The sequence below is a fragment of the Corvus moneduloides genome, chromosome 23 (genome assembly GCF_009650955.1).
Source record: "Corvus moneduloides isolate bCorMon1 chromosome 23, bCorMon1.pri, whole genome shotgun sequence".
Taxonomy (NCBI): domain Eukaryota; kingdom Metazoa; phylum Chordata; class Aves; order Passeriformes; family Corvidae; genus Corvus; species Corvus moneduloides.
In genome coordinates this window covers 3,922,025-3,940,022 of record NC_045498.1, presented here as the reverse complement: position 1 = coordinate 3,940,022, position 17,998 = coordinate 3,922,025, and the positions used below count along the sequence as shown (strand labels likewise).

Here is a 17,998-nt window from a genome sequence, read left to right as displayed (position 1 = left end):
TTGAGGTCTTTGGGCAAGTGTTTATTGTCAGCCTGTCTGTGCCAGCCTGGCTGTGCCACTACACAGGAGTCCCCTCCTGTGCCTGCTTCTCTTGCACCTGCTTCTCCTGCCGTGCCTGTGCTGCCCTTGCTCTCACCTGCCACTCTCTCCTCTGCTTCAGCCTCTCTGCTGCTTTCAGCTTCTGCTTCTCCTGGAATACCTGTGGAAGCAGAAAGGAGAGATAGAGCTGCCTGCAGAGCTGCTCCCCAGGCTGTCTGCTGCAGGCAGAGCGGTTCCAGCAGGAGCCAGATCAAATCCTCCCTCTGTGCCTTCCTTGCTCCAGAGAACCATCTGGGATTACTCTGTTACAGCCACCCAGTCACAGAATCACTGAATCATTCAGGTTGGAAAAGACCTCTGAGACCAGAGTCCAACCTGTGACCGATCCCCACTTTGTCAACCAGACCAGAGCACTGAGTGCCATATCTAGTCATTCCTTGGACACCTTTGGTCCAGTCCTTTGGTTGTAATTTCATTGGACTGAAATTTAGCATTTACAAACCAAAGGCACGTCCAGCTTTTGGTTCTGCTCAGTTACACCAAGATCTACTGCACGCAGCAGTTACACCCATATATTCTGAGCAAATCAGGGCAGACAGTGGGTGCACCCACGCTTCTGTTCCAAACTGCCATCAAATTATCTCATATATCAGTTCCCATACCAGCATTTGAGAAAAAAGCTGGTTTGAATAAAACATTTTTGAGCAAACCAGTAGCCCATCCCAAAGTGCCTGAGTACAGCATGTGTCAGTGCCCATGACATAAATGTCCCCCATGGAGCTCTTGGCTGAGCTCAGGCAGTTCTCCAGAGACAGGATCAAAGTCAAAGCCTGGCTTAGGAGGACTCAGCTATCAGTCACTTCTAACTTCTACAGAGGGGTTCTTCCCTGTCCAGCCTGCTCTGTACCTTGATGCAGAGAGCCTTCTTGACCAGCCAGCGCTTGGTGACACGGCGGATGTAGGGCTGGGGGGGGGCTGTACTGGATGTCCAGCTGTTTGCAGGTGCTCTCGAAGGTGCTGTAGTTCACCCGGCGCAGATACCCCAGCATCTTCCTCCGCCGGTCCACATCCATCAGCATGCACCGACGGTTACTTTTGTCCTGCAAAGCACCCAACGTTCACTCCACTGCAGACAGACTGTCCTGCCACTCCAATAAATTACTGAGAACAGACCACATTTTGGCTGAAAGGGAACGATCAGGTTAACGACAGAGTCTTAGAACAATTTCTGTTGGCAGATGCTGCGAGTACATCAGGTCAGCACAAGATGATCCAAGGAGATATCATTTACTTTGCACTGGAATTGCTTTCTCTGTTTCATGGCTCCACTTTCCCTGAAGACTGTTTTCAGCTTGTGTACAGTTTGTGCCAAAGCTGCAGGGAAGGTCTTCTGGCTAAAACCTACTTCCCCTGAAGTGTGCTGCTTCAGAATAACACAGAAGCATTTACCTTTGTTTCGCCAGAAATTAAATATGAAAATAATCTGTGACTTGGCTCTGACTGTCTGGTTGTTCTCTGGAAGGGCACAAGTGTAGCCTGAGCCACACCAGTCCGGGCAGGTCATGGGAGACGTCTCCCTGTCCTATACGAGTGATTTGTGTAAAGAACGGGCTTCAGCCAAGGAATTACAAAAGGTCTCTTTGCTGCAACTCCTGGTACAGCTTCTGGCTTGTCATAGAAAGCTTAATTCTATTCCCCTGTACCCTTCAAGTTTTCATGAGTAACAATTATGCACTTCTTTCAGATGCAGTTATCAATCCATTTCCCACCTTTTGCCCTGCATAAAGAATCTGTAATATCTCTTGTTCATAAATTCAGTCGAGATGTCTCAAATTTGGGCCTGAACCCAGGCTGCTGCAGGCAGGGAAGTGGCACATTCACACAGCGTTGTCCACCAAACATTTCCATGAGCAGAACAAGCACAGACTTTGCTCTTTGCTTATTACTGCAGCTGCCTTCATTAATTAGTGAAAACTAAGTTGTGAAGCCACATCTGCAGTGATGAGAAACGGAGCTCAACTCTGCCCAAAGGAATTTGCTCAGCCATTTCCTCCACTACAGTAACAAACCAGAACACGGAGTCGGCGAAAATCCAGCTGTGCCTGAGCCTGCAGCTCCCCAAACTGGCACCATGGAACAGCTGTAACTATTTTATAAACCTCCTTAGGAATGCCATAATCCCCAGCATTAAAATCCTTTTGTTATAAACTGAGAAAACCACCTGAGCAGCTGCTGTGTGTGGACTCAGATCCACGAGTTACCTTGGGATGCCTCTGGAGGTGCTCCTCGAGCGTGCGTATCCTGGCAGTCAAAATAGCAACTGTAAAAGAACAGAGAGAGAGAGAAGCTGTGTGAGAGCAGCAGCTTTCCCAGCTGATCCACGTTCATCTGCCTTGCCTCAAGCTGCCAGCTGAGCACTGTTGCTCCTGCAGGTACCCACAGCAGCACAGCAGGGACTGCCCACGGCAGAACAGTGCCCACAGGAAACACTGTCCCCAACAAGCACTGCCCACACCAGCCACTCCCCACTGCCCACTGGACAGAGCACAACAACCCACAACACACAACCTGCAGAGCTGTGACTGTTATGAGGCTGCTTAATGAGAGGGTAAGATTTTAGCAACACATCATATAAATTTATCTGTGAATTTGTTCCTCTTGCACTCATTCAATTCCCAGTGATTTGACATCCATTTCACCTCACAGGATTTAAGCTCTGGGGAAGCAGACAGCACTAAAGGTTTTTTTTTCCAAGGGCAGCAGCCATGTCCCTCTGGAGGGAGGGGTTGGTGGCATCCTGCAGAACCAAAGGGCTTTACTGATGACAAAGGGGTGGTCAGTGTTGGTCAGTGCAACATGGCCTTTGTCCCTGCACTGTCCCCACTGTGCTTCAGTCACAGCTCTCCGATGCAGAGAAAAATCTGGGTTCCATGGCTGAATTTGGCTCATTTTGGTAACAGTTGCAGCTCAGTGCTTCATGTCACAGAAGCACTCCAAGCAGAATAATGCACACTCTGCCTTTGGAGGGTGGATGTGGAGCAGGAATTTGGAAGTACCCCAGCAGCCTCTGCAAGTCTTCCAGACCTAGAGCAGTCCTGCAGGGCATCCTGCAGGCTCCCTGCCTCCCAGGGGCTCTCCTGGAGGAGATTCTCCTGAATTATACAGCAAACTGGAAGTGCTGGGGTGGGAACAGCTGAACAGAAGCAGAGATGTTTCATCTGCCAACAACATCCTTCCCTTTTCAAACTTGCCTTGCACCTCAAAGGAGCCACTGTCATTGGGAGACCTCCTGACCTTCTCCACCAGCTGCTGTGTCTTTACCTTCATCTTCTCCTTCTGTGGGTCACAGAAAAGAGGTTGTCACTGTCTCAGGAACAGCAGAGGTCAGAGGCACTCAGCTCTCTTCCCAAACACCCAGATAAAGGCTTTGTAATTCAGACCTTTACTCAGTACTTTTGCATCTCTTCAAGCTCAAGTGGCAAGCATAGAAGAATGGTGAGATCTTTGTGCCACTTTCATACCTGTTTAATTTGTTTTCTGGGCATATGGAAAGTAAAAATAACTTGATGAGCATCTGCTGTCCCATGCAGTGGTTTCTAGAACAGAGGGGGTCGGCCACGAGCAGCTACAGAACAGCTCATTGCCCTGTCACCCCTGAGTACTTTCTTCTCTCATTTTCATATGCAATTGTTACCATAAAGAAGACTGTGTGATAAATTTTAAGAGCAAACCAGACTTATCACTGTAATGTATTTCATCACCCCAGATTTACAGTCACTTAAAAATACAGTAAGTGAAAGACATTTAACAACATAGACAAGTCTCACATAAAGGTGTTCATTAAATCTATTTATTTTCAAGCAAGCAGAATGACACTGACCTGGCTTGCCATTTCCAGGGACAACAGCCGTTTCACTACATCATCCACACTGCAAGGAGATGGCAAATTAGCTTATAAACTAGAAACAAGTCTATTTAACAACAGAAATGAGCTCAGGTTCTCAGAACATACTCACTTTTCTCAGCTTTAATTTACTCTACAAATTTACAGGGACTCTCCTCCCCTCCCAAACCTGGCAGCCATAAACTGGTGCTCACACTCCTAAGCAAAATCATGGCTCAGATTACAGGAGTATAGAGCAGTTTTGCTGCAAAAATATTTCATTTTAAGACTGGCTCCTTCAGAGATCAGTGAAAGTCACAGTCGGGCCACTGGGGGCCCTCCCTGCACCACACAGGAGCAGCTCTGCATCAGAGCACAACAGTGCTGAGCCCCAGATCCCAAATTCAGCAGCAGCTGAGTTCATGTTGAGTTGTTTAATGACACTCTCCATCACCTGAGTTCAAGACAGGCACAGATTATTTGCAAGATGACTATTTCCAGTATTTCAAGATTATTTCCTTTTTTTTCCCCATGGACTACAAAGCCCACAGAGCATGTGGGCAACCAGCATTCGAGCTCACACGGAGTAAACAATCAAGCCCTGACCACAGACTGTGTCTGTAAATTTGACTTTCCAACTGACTTTGCAATTTTTGTGCCCACAGAGCATTAACAATTAATTAGTGAGCAGGTGACAACTTCCACATACCATGGTTATATGTAAGATACAAACAACTGCAGTGAGCAGCCATTCCCTCTCCCTGTTCATACCTGTTCATTATCGGGAGATTGGCATAATCCTTCTTCAGCAAGGTGGGAGGGAGGTCATCCAGATGGCTGGGGATGTCTACAAAGAGAGAAACATTTGAGGAAGAGCAGGACAAAATCAGAGCTCTGACCTTGCAAATCAGATTAGAGGAAACATGTTCTGAAGGAAACTGACTGTGTGCTCCAAATAAGAACTGAGCAGATTCAGCCAAGATGGCAGGAACTGAGTGAAAAAAATAGGTTCAGTCTCTTCCCTTCAGCACTCTGGACTTACAATATGGTGTACATGTATTTACAACAATCCACCGAGCTCAGAGGCCACAGAATACCATAACAGTTTGTGCTGGAAGGGACATTAAAGCCCATCTGATTCCACCCCCTGCCATGGGCAGGGACACCTTCCACTATCCCAGGTTGCTCCAAGCCCCAATGTCCAGCCTGGCCTTGGACACTTGCAGGGATCCAGGGGCAGCCACAGCTTCTCTGGGCACCCTGTGCCAGGGCCTCCTGACCCTCACAGATCTCCTGCTACTGACAATCATTCATCTCCCCACATTCAGGAGGAGAGGAATCTTCTGAGTAACTTCTGAGCTTGCAAGGAACTATTTCTGGAATGATTTCTGTGCCATGAGGATACAACTCTGAGCATGTCAACAGTAAAACATTTGGTCCTGTGGATCTTGACGTACCTTTCCTCTTCCTTGTCACACGTCTGGCATAACCCCTGGCTGCCTGGAGCACAGGACTGCAGACTGGGTGGGAGAAACAGAGAGACATCAGCCTTGCGTGCACTTCTCCAGCTCTGTACGTGTCAGATGCTGCTCAGTCTGTCTGAGGTCAGAGCACTGAGCCTCTGAGGTGATCAGTGACCAGACACATCTTTAGTCCCAGAGCAGTGTGGGATAGTTCAGAGTGGCTCTCACAAGGTGCTAAAACAAACCAAGCTGTGCCGCTTGAGAGTGAGCAAATGCTGAGGCCGGAGCGGCACAACAGACTGCACACACTGAGAGCTGTGAGGGCTCCCTGTGCAAATGTGCTCATTTAGAGGGTTTAAACTGCTCAATTAACTGCTCAATTAATTCAGTCTCATGAGCGACGTGGAGGGGCTGCTCTGGACCACCCCAGTGTCAGACCTCAGGGGCAGAGACACCTGGGGAAAGCCCGGGGACAACCTTTGTCTGACACAGCTCGGTACAGACGGGAATATCATCACCAGCCAGGACTTCCTCATTCTTTGACCTTTCAAGAACAAACTCTTCCAGCTGCTCTTCCAGGGCCCTGCTGCTGGAATCAGGACCTGCTTCTGGCCATTCACCTGTGCCCGGCTCGGCCACCGCCGCTCCAAGGGCGCTCCAAGGGACCGCCGGGACCCTGCCCGCACCCCGGGTACCCCCAAGGTCACCCGGTCCCCTGTCTCGTTTCAGCGGGGACAGACCACGGGGCCGGTGTGTGGTCCCCTGAGTGACCCCCGGCCACCCCCGACCCCGCGACCGCCCCTTTCCCCGCATCCTCAGCTCCCATCCCGGCCCCGACCCGGCTGCTCCCCAATTCCTCCAGCGGGTCTCGCTTTCCTTTCCACCCTCCCTCCCAGCGGCCTCCCGAGCCCCCCGCGCCCCTCACCGGGCTCTGCCCTGCCCAGCACGGCGGCCCCGGCACGGGCCGGCCCCGCCAGGCCGCGGCCCAGCAGCGCCAGCATGGCCCGCGCTCACCGGCACGCCGCCATGGGCGCCGCCATCTTGCCCAGGCGCGACTGGCGAGTGCCGAGACAGGGCGGAGGGAGCGAGCGCCGAGCGCGTCGATGGCTGTCCCGGATTCCGGTCCCCTCCCCGTCTTCGTCCCGGTCCCGGACCCCTCCCTGTCCCCGTCTTTGTCCCAGTCCCTGTCCTGTCCCCGTTCCCGTTCCCGTCCCGGTCCCGTCTCCATCTCATCTCCATCTCCATCTCCATCTCCCATCTCCCATCTCCATCATCTCCATCTCCATCTCCGTTCCCGTCCCCGTCTCGGTTTCGTCCCCTACCTGTCCCCGTCCTCGTCCCGGTCCCGATACTCGTTCTGTCCCCGTCCCGGTTCCGGTCCCGTCCCAATCCCTATCTGTATCCCTGTCTCGGTCTCGTCCCGGTCCCGTTCCCGTCCCCGATCGCGTCCCCATCCCCATCCCCGGGCTCCCGCAGAGGCGCCCGGGTTGTTCGCAGCACGTCTCCGTTTATTTCGGAGGGAAAGAGTCGGGAGGGGGCACACACACAGAGCGGGGTGGAGCCGGGCAGCGCCCCGGGGTGCGGCTGGAACCCCGCGAGTGGTCTCCGCATCCCGGGGCTCCCTCTGGAGGACCCGGTGTCGCTGCCCGGCTCCATCCCGCGCTAGTCCGCCCGGCACTCGTGCAGCTCCTCGGCCCCGCCGATGCGGAGCCCCTGCAGCAGCGGGAAGGTGGCGGGGGGCTCCTCGGGGAACCCCCAGTCCCCCGCGCCGCCGCCGTCCCCGCGGCCCCGCAGGTTCTCGTAGAATCGAGGACCAGGCTCGGGGAGCAGCGGCTGCCCCCGGTACCCCGCGCCCCCCACCCGCGCATACTGCACGGGCTCCCCGGGACCTTCCTGCCGCACGTAGGGCCGGGTCACCGCCGAGAGGGCGACGAGCAGGGCGGGGGGTTCCTTCCCCGGCTGCTTCCCCGGTTCCCCTTCCAGCACGGTGACCGTGGAGATGGCGGCCGGGCCGGGCTCCCTCGCGGCGGGGACCTGGATCGGCTCCTGGGGACCAGATGGAGGTCACAGCCGGTGCCATCTGCCCCTGCTGTCCCTCACCGTGGCCTCGCGCCCCGGGGCCATGTGCAGGGTGGGGACTGGGGGGCCAGGGAGCAGCCGGCCGGTCTCACCTGCGGCGCCGCTGCCGGCACCCACTTGCCCAGGCTGCTGTTGGCAGGGTCGGGGACACTGGGCCAGAGCTGCTCCTTCATCCTGGGGACCACGGGATGAGAGGACTCAGCGAGGCGGGCTGGAATGGGTGGCCTCAGTGCTGGACTGGCTCCCGCCAGGCTCCTGGAGGGATGTCAGCACTCCCGCAGACCACCCTGTCCCACCGGCAGCCCAGCCTGGGGCGGGGCTCTGCTACTCACCGCTCGTTCTTCTGGAAGCAGATGAGCAACACCATGAACAGGACAAAGATCAGCCCCAGGGTCAGGAAGAGGAACTGGATCTCAGTGTCATCTGGGAAGTGGGACAGGGTCACAGGGAACTGCAGTGGGCACTGCCAGCTGTGCTGTGCCATGAGGCCAGGGCAGGACCAGGGTCTGCGGGTCCCCTCCCATCTTCCCCCCCCGCCCCGAGTGGCTGCACCCCTCACCCAGCACTGTGGTCACCAGGGTCAGGCTGGTGCCATTGGTGCCGCCGGCAGCCGTGGATGCCATGATGTGCACCTTGTACAGGGTCGATGGCTTCAGCCCCCGGATGACAAAGGAGCTGAGGGAAGGATTCACGGTGGCACCTGGGGACACACGGGGCTGTTGGTGTGGTGGAATCCCCTCACCTGCACAGCCCCTTGGATCTCTGCTGGCCAGGGCCCTGTGAGACACCCATACAACTCCCTGACCCTCTCTGAGAAGGACACAGGGTCTGCTGATATCCCCACCCAACATGTCAACGTGGGACAGAGGGGAAGGTCACTGGTGCTGCAGGCAAAACTCACTGGCCACATCAGCAATGCTGTTGGCCCAGAAGATGGTGTAGCTGGTGATGAAGCCGTTCTGCATATCCACTGGCAGTGGCTCCCAGCACAGCTCGGCCTCTGACTTGCTGATCCTCCTGAGGTGAAGCTTTGGGGCATAGGATGGTGCTGGAAAGAGCAGGACAAGGGGGACCAGGTGCTGAGCAGAGCCACTGCCTCGGGTGGGAACTGGTGGGGGGGTCCCACTCCCGAGGTGTGGGCATCAGGACCTGCCCACGCTGTGGGGGAGCTGAGAGCACCTTCAGAGACGAGACAGATCCAGCCCCTCAAGCTGAGCTCTTTGGCACAGCTCCTGGATTAGGGGTACATGGGGGAGGGAGTGTTCCTCCTTTTGGAAGGGCAAAGTCTTGGTGGTGGGGCACCCTTCCCACGTACCCTTCTGCAGCGAGTAGGCTGTGGTGTGGATGGGCACCCCGACAGTGTCCTCATAGAGGGGGTACAGTGAGATGTTGTACAGCTGGAAAGGCTTGATGCCATCTACAACAGAGAGCAGAGGGGGCTGGGAGTTTGGGGCACTGGCTGCTGAGACCCCTCAGCTGCCCCTGCCTGTGCCCCACAGCACCAGCCCACCTACCCTGGGGGTGGATCCAGAGGAAGGAGGGAGGGTGGGAGGTGGGCTGGGGCCAGGGCTTGGTCCTGGTTTGGTCAGGATGGGTGCCAGCCCCCTGGGACAGATGACCAGGGGGTCAGGGTCCCCTGGCAGCCCCCGCTTACCCTGGATAAGGGCTGTGGTGGCTGCCCCATCACGCTCCATCTGCCAGCACGCGCTGCAGTGCCCAGGCTCTGCTGTCACCCGCTGCCATTCCAGGACGTAGGCGATCACTGGGGCCAGCGGTGCCTCCCAGTGCACCCAGAGGCTGTGCTCGTCCCCGGGCACGGCCCGGAGCCCGGACAGGGGCTGACCTGCATGGAACAAGCAGCCGGGATGATGGGAGAGGGGAGCACCTCTCCCACATCACCCCCTGTGCGCCCCGGGTTGGAATCTGCCCTCTCCTTGCCCTGGCTGTGCAGCCCACGGCAGCCTGCTCGAGGGAAGCACAGCCCCGGGGGACACGCGGAGGTTTCGGGCACTGCCCTCACCTTTCCTCTGTAGGAGGACGACCTCGGTCGGTGCCGATTCGCCGGCGGCGTTGTAGGCTGAGAGATAGACCCTCCTGGTCCTCGCGGGCACCGAGAAGTTGCACTGGGTGTGGGTGGTGTTGCAGATGGTGGAGGGGTCCCTGCCCCTCCTCCGGGGGCTCAGGGTGACGCGGTACCCCAGCACTCTCCCGTTGGCCTCCCGCTGCCGTGGGGCCTGGGTGGGGCAGGGGGTGCGGATGTCAGTCCCTGCGGGGATCTCAGGCCCCAGGGCAATGCCCCGGCAGCTCCCGCGCCCCTCGCCCGCCCCTGCTCACCTTCCAGCGCAGCTGCACCTCCAGCGGCTCCCCTGCCCCGGCCGGCTGAGCCTCCCACCACGCGTCCAGCTTTCCTGTGGGGGCTGCAACGGGGGGGGATGGCAGAAGCTGAGGGGCCAGCGTGGCTGTGCCCCCAGCGCTGTGCCGCCTGCCCTCAGTGCTGTGCCGCTTGCTCGGGCAGAGGGGACCCCCTGGGTGACTCACACGCACCTTTCTCGTGGGTGGTGTAGTTCCTGCCCGGGCTCCACTCGCTCCAGTAGGCCAGTGCCGACGCTGAGCTCCGCCGGCACCGCATCTGGAAGTGGTACTGTGTGCCAAAGAGGAAGCCGCAGCGCTGCGCGGTGCCGGCCCGGCCGATGATGCCGGTGACCTGGTGGCAGCCAGAACGAGGGCTGTGCTGGCTCCTGCCTCGGGCAGGGGCTCTTGTGGGCGCGGGGGGACACTTTGCCGTCCCACTCCCACATGGCGCTCCCACTGCTTGGAGCAGAGGGAGGGTCCCGGCTGCTGCCCGGTCCCACTGCCCCAGCGGCACTCACCAGGACCCAGGCAGGGTCCTCGGGTGCCCGGTAGCGCAGCTCACATTGCAGCTCCATGTGCTCTGTGCCCCGCGCCACGTCCCAGGCCAGGGCGATGCAGTCGGTCTGGAAGGGGATGGACTGGATGCTCTGCAGGGTTGGGGGGTCCAGCTTGGCTGTAGGAAGAGCAGGGGAGAGCTGGAGACGTGTGTGGTGGGCAGTGCCCAGAGCCACGTCCTCACATGTGCCTGTTGTTAATGCCAGGAGCTGCAGCCAGGGTGCTGCAGCAATAAATGGGGGGAAACCACCCCAAAACATTTAGGAGAATGGCTGGTGGCAAGGGACAGGAGCTGGCATGTGCCACTGCTTGGGAATGGGTAATGGTAGTGAGTGCAATGCTGGCACTGCTCTGCATTAACAGCTGTGCAGAGAAAACAGATTCCATGGGGCCTGGTGTCTGGAACACCCTACATTTGGGTCTGCTCGGGGGTGAGAGCGTGGCACAGCCATGGGAGGGCTCAGCTGGTTCCTGGGCAGTCTTTCCCCAGCCTCAGATCAGGGAGGATAAGTCTCTGCATCTGGGAAGGCTCCCTTTATAAATAGTTTATAGGCACTGGATCCATTATTAATAGACCTCCTGAATAAATGGGTAATCAATTGCTGGAGGAGCTGTGGAGTGCAGCAGGTCAACTGGCAGCTCGTAACCCGCTGCACGCGCTGCTCTGTCTGTAACGCAGCGCTGGCACCGATTCATCCCGGCAGGACATTCATCATGGAACCTGCCCGTAAAATGTGACCTCAAAGCCCGACGTGCTTTAATGGTGCTTTAATACCCCTGTCACCGGTGATGAGCTTCCCTGGCCCCTGACCTCTGCACCGTCACTCACCCACGTCCATGGGGTCGATGCGGAGATGCTCTGACTCGGCTGTGCCCAGGGCGTTGGTGGCAGACACCCAGATCTCCATTTGCCGGTACAGCTGGAGCAGCCGGCGTGGCACCGTGCAGTGGCTGTGCCCTCCTTGCGGGGTGCAGCCCGTCACCACCTGGGCTCTGCTCCTGCGGCAGCCAGAGCAGTGGGCTCGGGGTCCCTCTGGCAGAGGACGAGGCTTGCTATGGGGTTTAGCAGGGGACCGTGGTCCCGGGACTTACCCGGCGCACTTCAGCACGATGCTGGTGGGGAGGTGGCTGTCGGTTCCCTGCTCCCACCGGCACGTCAGCCCGTAGTCACTGAGGTTCAGGATACAGCTGAGGTTGAGGGGCTTTGCAGGAGGGTCTGGGGGAGAACAGCAGGAAAGAGCCTGAGCAAGTGCCCGTCCCTTCTGGGGAGGAGGGTGACCCATGCTGGCAGCAGACTTACAGCCCGCCCTGATCTCGGCCATGCCAATGCGCTGCTTGGTCCCATTCCACTCCACACAGCACCACAGCCTGGCCTGTGTGTGGTTGAACCGGGGCAGGGTGAGGTTGGACACCTCCGTGCCCCCTGGACCTTGGTGCTGGCTCCCGGCCACAAGCTTGTTGTCCAGCATCCAGATGATCCGGACCTTCCCCTGCTCCAAGCCACGGCAGAGCTCTCTCTGGATGGTGCAGGACGCCGTGACAGCCGAGCCCAGGGGCACAATGGGCGAGCCCACAGCCACCGAGGCGCAGCCCAGTGTCCCTGCAGGCAAGAAAAGCGTGTCACATCCTGGGCACAGCTGTGACAAAGCCATCTCAGCTCCTCAGTGCCCAGGCGGGACACAGGGAGGAGCCTCTTCCCTTAGATGGGCCCCCCCAGCCCTGGAGAGGAAGAGCCGAGCGTTGGGCAAGCCACCGGCACATGCCAGGCCCCATCCTGCCCGTGCCTGCTGCGCTGCCGCCGCTCCTGCCTGCCCCGTGGCCCCGGCCAGCCCGGCTGGGGCGCAGGGTGCCGGGGATGGCGTGGCTGTGGGACAGGACAGGATGGACCGCACTCACCGCCCAGGTGGAGGAGCAGAAGCAGGGAGAGCTGCAACAGGAAGGGTGTCCCAGCACCGCGTCTGGCCATGGTCTCCTCCGTGGCTTTGGCATCACCTGGAGCGGAGAAAGCGGCTTGTTCTGGGGGTCGGCAAGGGCTGGGGACGAGGTGGGCTGAAGAAGCCGGGCTCCATTGTCACCGGCGCTTCCTGGAGCAGAATGTCCTTTCGCTGTCAGCGTCAGCCCGGCCCCGCAGCCCTTCTGACACCTCCGCCCCCGGCTCGGCGCCCGCGCTGCCACAGCCGCCGGCGTGGGAAGCGCAGCGGAGAGACCCCGCAACGCGGGTCCCTCCACACCGCCGTCACCGTCCCGGCCCCGCACGCCATCCCGGGCACAGCACCCTGTGCCCGGCCGCAGGCACGGGCTGATTTTATCTCCACTATCTCCAGCCGCTGCCGGGCAGAGATTTGCGGTTTGAGGGCGGGTGAGCGCTGGGACGGCGGAGGGCGATAAGCTGGGAGAGGGAAGTGAGTGACCGACAGCAGCAGAGCGAGACTGGCCGGAGCTGCGGGGTCCTGCCCACGCCCGCCACGGCTGCCCCCGTCGGCTGCATCCCCTGCCTGCTGTTGGGAACGGCCCTAGGAGCGGTGGCTGCCTCTGCCCCTGCCCGGCCGCCTCTGCCCGCATCCTCTGCCCCGGGTGGGTCCCAGACACAGTTCGGAGGGGCTGCCCAAACTGTGCCCAGTTCCTGGTGCCCACAGCTCCTCACTCTCCAAGCCAACATCCAGAGGGAGACAAAGCACTCGAGTGTGGGAAGTGGGACAGCGGCAACCCCTGAGCACTCGGCATGTGCGCCTGTCCCAGGCAGGGACTGGGGAGAGCAGCCACAGACAAGGTGCTGCTCAGTGGGACCTCAGCACCACGCACCCACCCCTACCTCACCTCCATCCCTACCTCGCCTCCATTCCTGCCTCTCCTCCGTGTCCGGTGCGTCCGGCTGCCGCTCACCGCCGGCTCCGAGCGCGGGGCTCCGGCTGCCGGCGGCTGGCCGTGCTCAGCCTGTTTGCTAACATGCTGCTTTCCCCGTTAGTTCCTCAAAACCAGGGCCGTTAGTTGCTGTGACGCTCTGAAGAAGGTGATTGCAAAACACTTCCCTGAAGTCTGCGACCCCCTCGCTCGCCGCAAGCAGGAAAGCCCAGGGGACGCAGACACCCCGAGCAGCGCCCGGCCTCCACCCTGCCCGCTCCAGCGGCCGGACCTGGCACAGCCGGGATGTGGCACAGACAGTTCCTTACTGCAACTGCCGTGGGGCCACCGGCCTGGGCTGGGGGACACGGCAGAGGAGCGTGGATGTGGCAGGAGGCCACTGGCCAGGGAGTGAGCAACTCAAGGGGCAGGAGGCAAACCCAGCCGTGGCTGCCAGCACGGTGTGATGCCACCTGCGAGCAGCTCACATCCCCAAGCCTGTGTCTGTGTCCACATCCACGTAGTCCAGCTTGCTCCAGGGTGAGCAGTGCGCAAGATGCCCAAGGGCAGCCCACGACATGATGTTCCCACCAGTATATCCCAGTACTGACCATTAACCCGTGTTATTTAAACAGCTCCTTGCCCGGGGCCGTGTCGAGCTGCTGTGCCCACCCGTGTCAGGCTGGAGCACAGCCCCGGTGGGGAATCCCGTGTCTGGTGGGATGGGGCTGGCACGGGGGGTAAACAGAGGGTTGCTCAACCCTCCTCAGACTCACAACCTCTCGCAACCACGGCGGCTGTTGTGCAAAGAGCTGTTTACTCTGGGGTCGGGGCGGTGTTTCATCTCCACGGAACGCTTCAGTGCTCCCACAGCCCCACGCTGCCAGAGCAGCCCCCCTGGGAGCAGGGTGTCTTGGTGTGGTGGGAGACCATCCTGGGGACATCTAGCATCGCCTCCTGCAGAGCCGGGCGCTGGCCGGAGGGGATGGCCTGGGGCTCTCACCACCGACCTCACAGCCCCGACAGTGCAAGCGAAGGCACTTTCCTCCAAATCTGCCCTGCTTGTAACGGGTCTGGCTGCTGGCAGGGGTGGAGTGGGGGCTCAGCACCTCGGGCTGGGGCACGGGGCCGATGCCCGCTGTCTGGAGGAGCTGCCCTCGCAACATTTCCCCGGGGTGTAGCAACCTCCAGTACTTCGGGACGGAAGCTGGTGCCGTGCGGGCTGTTTACCAGCCGAGCAGGAATGTCCATGGGTAGCCATGGCGACGTGGGCATCTCCGTGGGAACCGAGGGCGTAGCGCTGCAAACACCCAGCTGGACACCGACAAGAGCCCGCCGCCGATGGGGCCCCGCCACAGGGTGGGATCCGGTGTGGGGAGGGGACCTTGCATCCCACACCAGCGAACGGCTGCCCTCGGGTAGGGAAAGGGCTTGTCTCAGGAGGCTTCGAGTGCGCCAATCTGCCGGGCCAGCCTCCTGCGAGCGGGGATGGAGCAGACGTGCATCCTGACAGCGCTCTCGGTTCCCCTTCGGCTCTGAGTCACGCTCACACGCTCACAGATCCCGTCCCTGGGATGGGACAGGAATACGAGGCAGGCTGCAGGGTGCCACCCCTGAGCCGTAGGTCCCAGCCAGCCTGGCAGAGGGGCTGGGCCAGGAGGATGCGTAGGGCACGGGGCCGACCCTCTTGCTGGGGTGCAAGAGCCAGCTGGGTGGCAGAGGGTCCCACGGTGCAGAGGCAGGTGGTGACACAGGCCTTGGTGCAGGACAGCAAGGGGAGCACAGTTTGGAGGGAGGGTGGATGCTCAGGAAGCAGGTTTTGGGGTGAGTGGTGGGGCAGTGGCTCCCAGATGTAAGAGCCTCCCAAGCCTGAGGCCATCAGGCAAGGGGGAAGGTGGAAAGGAGAAGCAGCTGCGGGGTTTTCCTGGTTGCAGGGTGTCGGATGGGGACCGATGGCACTGGGCAGCAGCCCATGGGCATGGCCAGACCCTGAGGGCAGCTCTGGTCTCAGTCCACAGGCAGCACCCCACATTCAGTGCCTGGGAGCTCTCAGCTACCTCTGTGTTCCCAGTGCCTCTGTTTCCATCCCTGCCGGGTGGATCATTGCTGTTAAGCAGAATAAAGTACATTCCTGGTGTGTGTCAGCTCCGCAGACAGCAAAACCCGGCTCCTCTAAAGGGATTTTCCCTTTCTTCTTTTCATTCCTTAAAAGAAGAGAATATTGCCAATCATGTAAGATGCAAAATCTAAGTGCAAAAGCTTCTGCAGTCTCTAATGGGCGAGGAGAGCTGGTTAATTGGTGCCCAACGCAGTTAATTCGAACAACCCCTTCGCTCAGCCATTAGCAATGAGGAAGGAGCAGAGGGCTCCCCATCAAGTCACTCTGTGGGGGGCAGAGGTGGTCAGGAGAGGACCCTTGGCTCGGGACGGCATCACCAGGGGACAGGGGGACATGGGCAGCCTGCCAGCATGGAGCCACTCCTGGGACAGAAGCCCATCCAGGACCCTCCTGTGTCTGTGGGCTCTGGTCACCCAAACACCAGAGATGTCCCCGGTGCTTGTCCCTGCTGTGCCACTGGCGGCTCCTCCCCAGCAAGGCAGCTGCAAATTGGAGAGGATTGATGGCAGGGGTCCTAGAGGCTGACCTTGAACAGCTCCCGACACATTCCTGCAATTAATGAGGCAGGAGGATTAATTTCTGTGTGGCAGATCCGGGGAGGCCCTGATGGGCATGGGGAGGGGGAGGAGGGACGGGATGTGCTGCCATTATTCATCTCTACTCTGTGAGGTGCCAGAGTGGTGCCAAGGGGATGCAGCTCCAGCTCGGCAGAGTGGTTCAACAGGATGGATGGGTGAGAGGGAGAGATCTTCCATTGGACCACCTAGAACTTGCTTTCTCCTAAATTCCTGCCTCTGTTGCACAGGTGTCTGTGGCAGGGGAACCTCCCCATGTTCTTTGGCTGAGCCCTGTACCAGCCTCTCACCCCTCATATTCCTGGAAATTCCTGCTCTTTTCTGCTGAGTCACTCCGGAACTCGGACTTGTGGAGCATCTTCCCCCTCTGCCACTGCTGAAAAGAAATTTCCCTTTGAGATTTCCCCCATCAAACCGCCAGGGCAGGGGCTTTTCACCCCCCACCACACCCCCTCACCCTGCTGTGCCCGTGGTGCCAGGCAACACATCTGAGTTTGATCCCAGCTGCCGGGGCTGCATGGCCACTCATGAAACTTCCTGGCAATCAGGCTGCAAGCAAAGCACTATTATTTTCTGCTCTAATAAACACCTCTGACAATAATAGAAAAAACCCAGCTTCTATCAGGAGAAAAGGATACCTGGGAATTATTTACTCAGAGTCAATAGTTGCAGGTAGGGGCTGCCAGCCCAGGCAGGCACTGACAGCTGCTCGTAGCTGGAGTGGCCAGAGCATTGCATGGAAAAGGGGCAAAGCTCTCCCAGCTGCTCCCCCCTTGCTCCTGGCATATGAACCCCCCATCTTGGCTGTGCTGCCCAGGAACACCCCCTTCATTCCCTGTCCGTGTCACTCCGGGACACGCTGCCAGTGCCAGGCCCCTGGAAGGCACAGCGGGGCTCCAGGTGCTCGAGCTGTGGGGTGGGAATGTGACTTGGAGTAGGCACTTCTCTTCCAAGGGCTCAGGTCAAAAAATCCACGGTCAATTGAGCTAATCACAGAGGCAATGAAATGTCTTTGTGAGGTTATAAACATCCCCACTTAAACCCAGTGACACAGGGAAATAGGAATCCAACCAAGCAGCCTCCAAAAGTGCTTTATTCCCCATTATTTTCATTAGCTGCCTTGTAATTTGATTTGTCCCTCTCCTGCTGCTGGCTTTTTCCATGGCCAAAAGAAGTGACAAATGAAACACCCACAAATGAGTCTGACAGTGTCCAGGGGGGTCAGCAGTGACGCAGCTCCCCTGGCTCCTGGAAAACGGCTGTGTCTGTGCCCTGCGAGATGGGACTGAAGATTGGGGTGCCTGGACCACCCTGACGACCCTGACACTGCCCAAATCTCCTGGCCAAGACTCCCTGAGGCTCAGGCTGTGGTTCCCAGTGCCATCGGTGCCCTGCCTGGGGGGCACAGGGCAAGGGCCCCAGGGCTGGCACTGTGACAGCACCACCACCTGTCTCCAGGTGATCCTGTGCCCCCTGCTCCACACTGACATCCTGTCCCCATTATCTGCAATTTCCTTGAAAGCTGTCAGGCATCGATGGGGCCCCTTTGCAAATGAAGAGAGGAGGAAACAACCAGGTCTGCATTTATCCCACGAGAAATTAATCCCCCCTTCTTATTTAAAGGTATCAGTGAATGAGGCCAAGTTGTTAAGTGACAAAAGAAAAATGATTCTTGCCTTCCAGGGTTATTAAAATCATGTTCTACAATTTTAGCAGCCACAAGGAAGTCCAGATAATGACAGATGATGATAATCCATCTCCAGCACAGCCTGGTCTATAATGATACTGCCCATATCTCTTGTATTACCACCAATTACTCAGTGTATAATGAAATTGTACATCCATTCTGGGGAGCTGCATTTGCTGCCTCTGAATCCAATTTCTCCCTCTCCTTCCCCCAGTTCTCTCCTGCTACAGCTGGAGCCCCCACCATGCCTGGCTCTGGGATCTGGCTTAAGGGATCCAGCCTGTCCTTGGCGTGGATTGGTGCCTGCGAGGGCTGTGAGTGCCCCTCACCTTGGCCTCGAGCTCGGCGGCTCCACAAGGCCTGTCTGGGGACACAGGTAGGACAGGAGAGGCTTTGAAATGAAAA

General features: G+C 58.4%; 2 protein-coding genes across 3 annotated transcripts; both read right to left on the bottom strand.

The window, feature by feature from the left end:
- Positions 1-6,417, bottom strand: MRPS15 (mitochondrial ribosomal protein S15). Its single transcript, XM_032132637.1, is given in 9 exon segments — positions 1-199; positions 947-1,012; positions 1,014-1,139; positions 2,301-2,359; positions 3,291-3,375; positions 3,920-3,968; positions 4,694-4,769; positions 5,380-5,442; positions 6,311-6,417. Coding segments are annotated over 9 exon segments (741 nt in total). The 5' UTR covers positions 6,387-6,417; the 3' UTR covers positions 1-58.
- Positions 6,418-6,872: 455 nt separating this feature from the next.
- Positions 6,873-13,345, bottom strand: CSF3R (colony stimulating factor 3 receptor). 2 transcript variants are annotated; one of them, XM_032132692.1, is made up of 16 exons: positions 13,201-13,345; positions 12,268-12,363; positions 11,672-11,971; positions 11,464-11,587; positions 11,201-11,370; positions 10,335-10,489; positions 10,009-10,168; positions 9,799-9,881; positions 9,485-9,698; positions 9,119-9,307; positions 8,780-8,881; positions 8,366-8,512; positions 8,024-8,164; positions 7,797-7,887; positions 7,557-7,638; positions 6,873-7,431 (listed from the first exon to the last, which is right to left on the bottom strand). In XM_032132692.1, the coding sequence occupies exons 2-16, from the start codon at positions 12,335-12,337 to the stop codon at positions 7,048-7,050; spliced, it is 2,412 nt and encodes an 803-aa protein (XP_031988583.1). In that variant the 5' UTR covers positions 12,338-12,363; positions 13,201-13,345; the 3' UTR covers positions 6,873-7,047. The 2 variants fall into 2 exon arrangements, with proteins under 2 accessions (XP_031988583.1, XP_031988584.1); XM_032132693.1 differs by lacking the exon at positions 6,873-7,431 and having other exon boundaries at positions 7,586-7,675.
- Between the last annotated feature and the right edge of the window lie 4,653 nt (positions 13,346-17,998).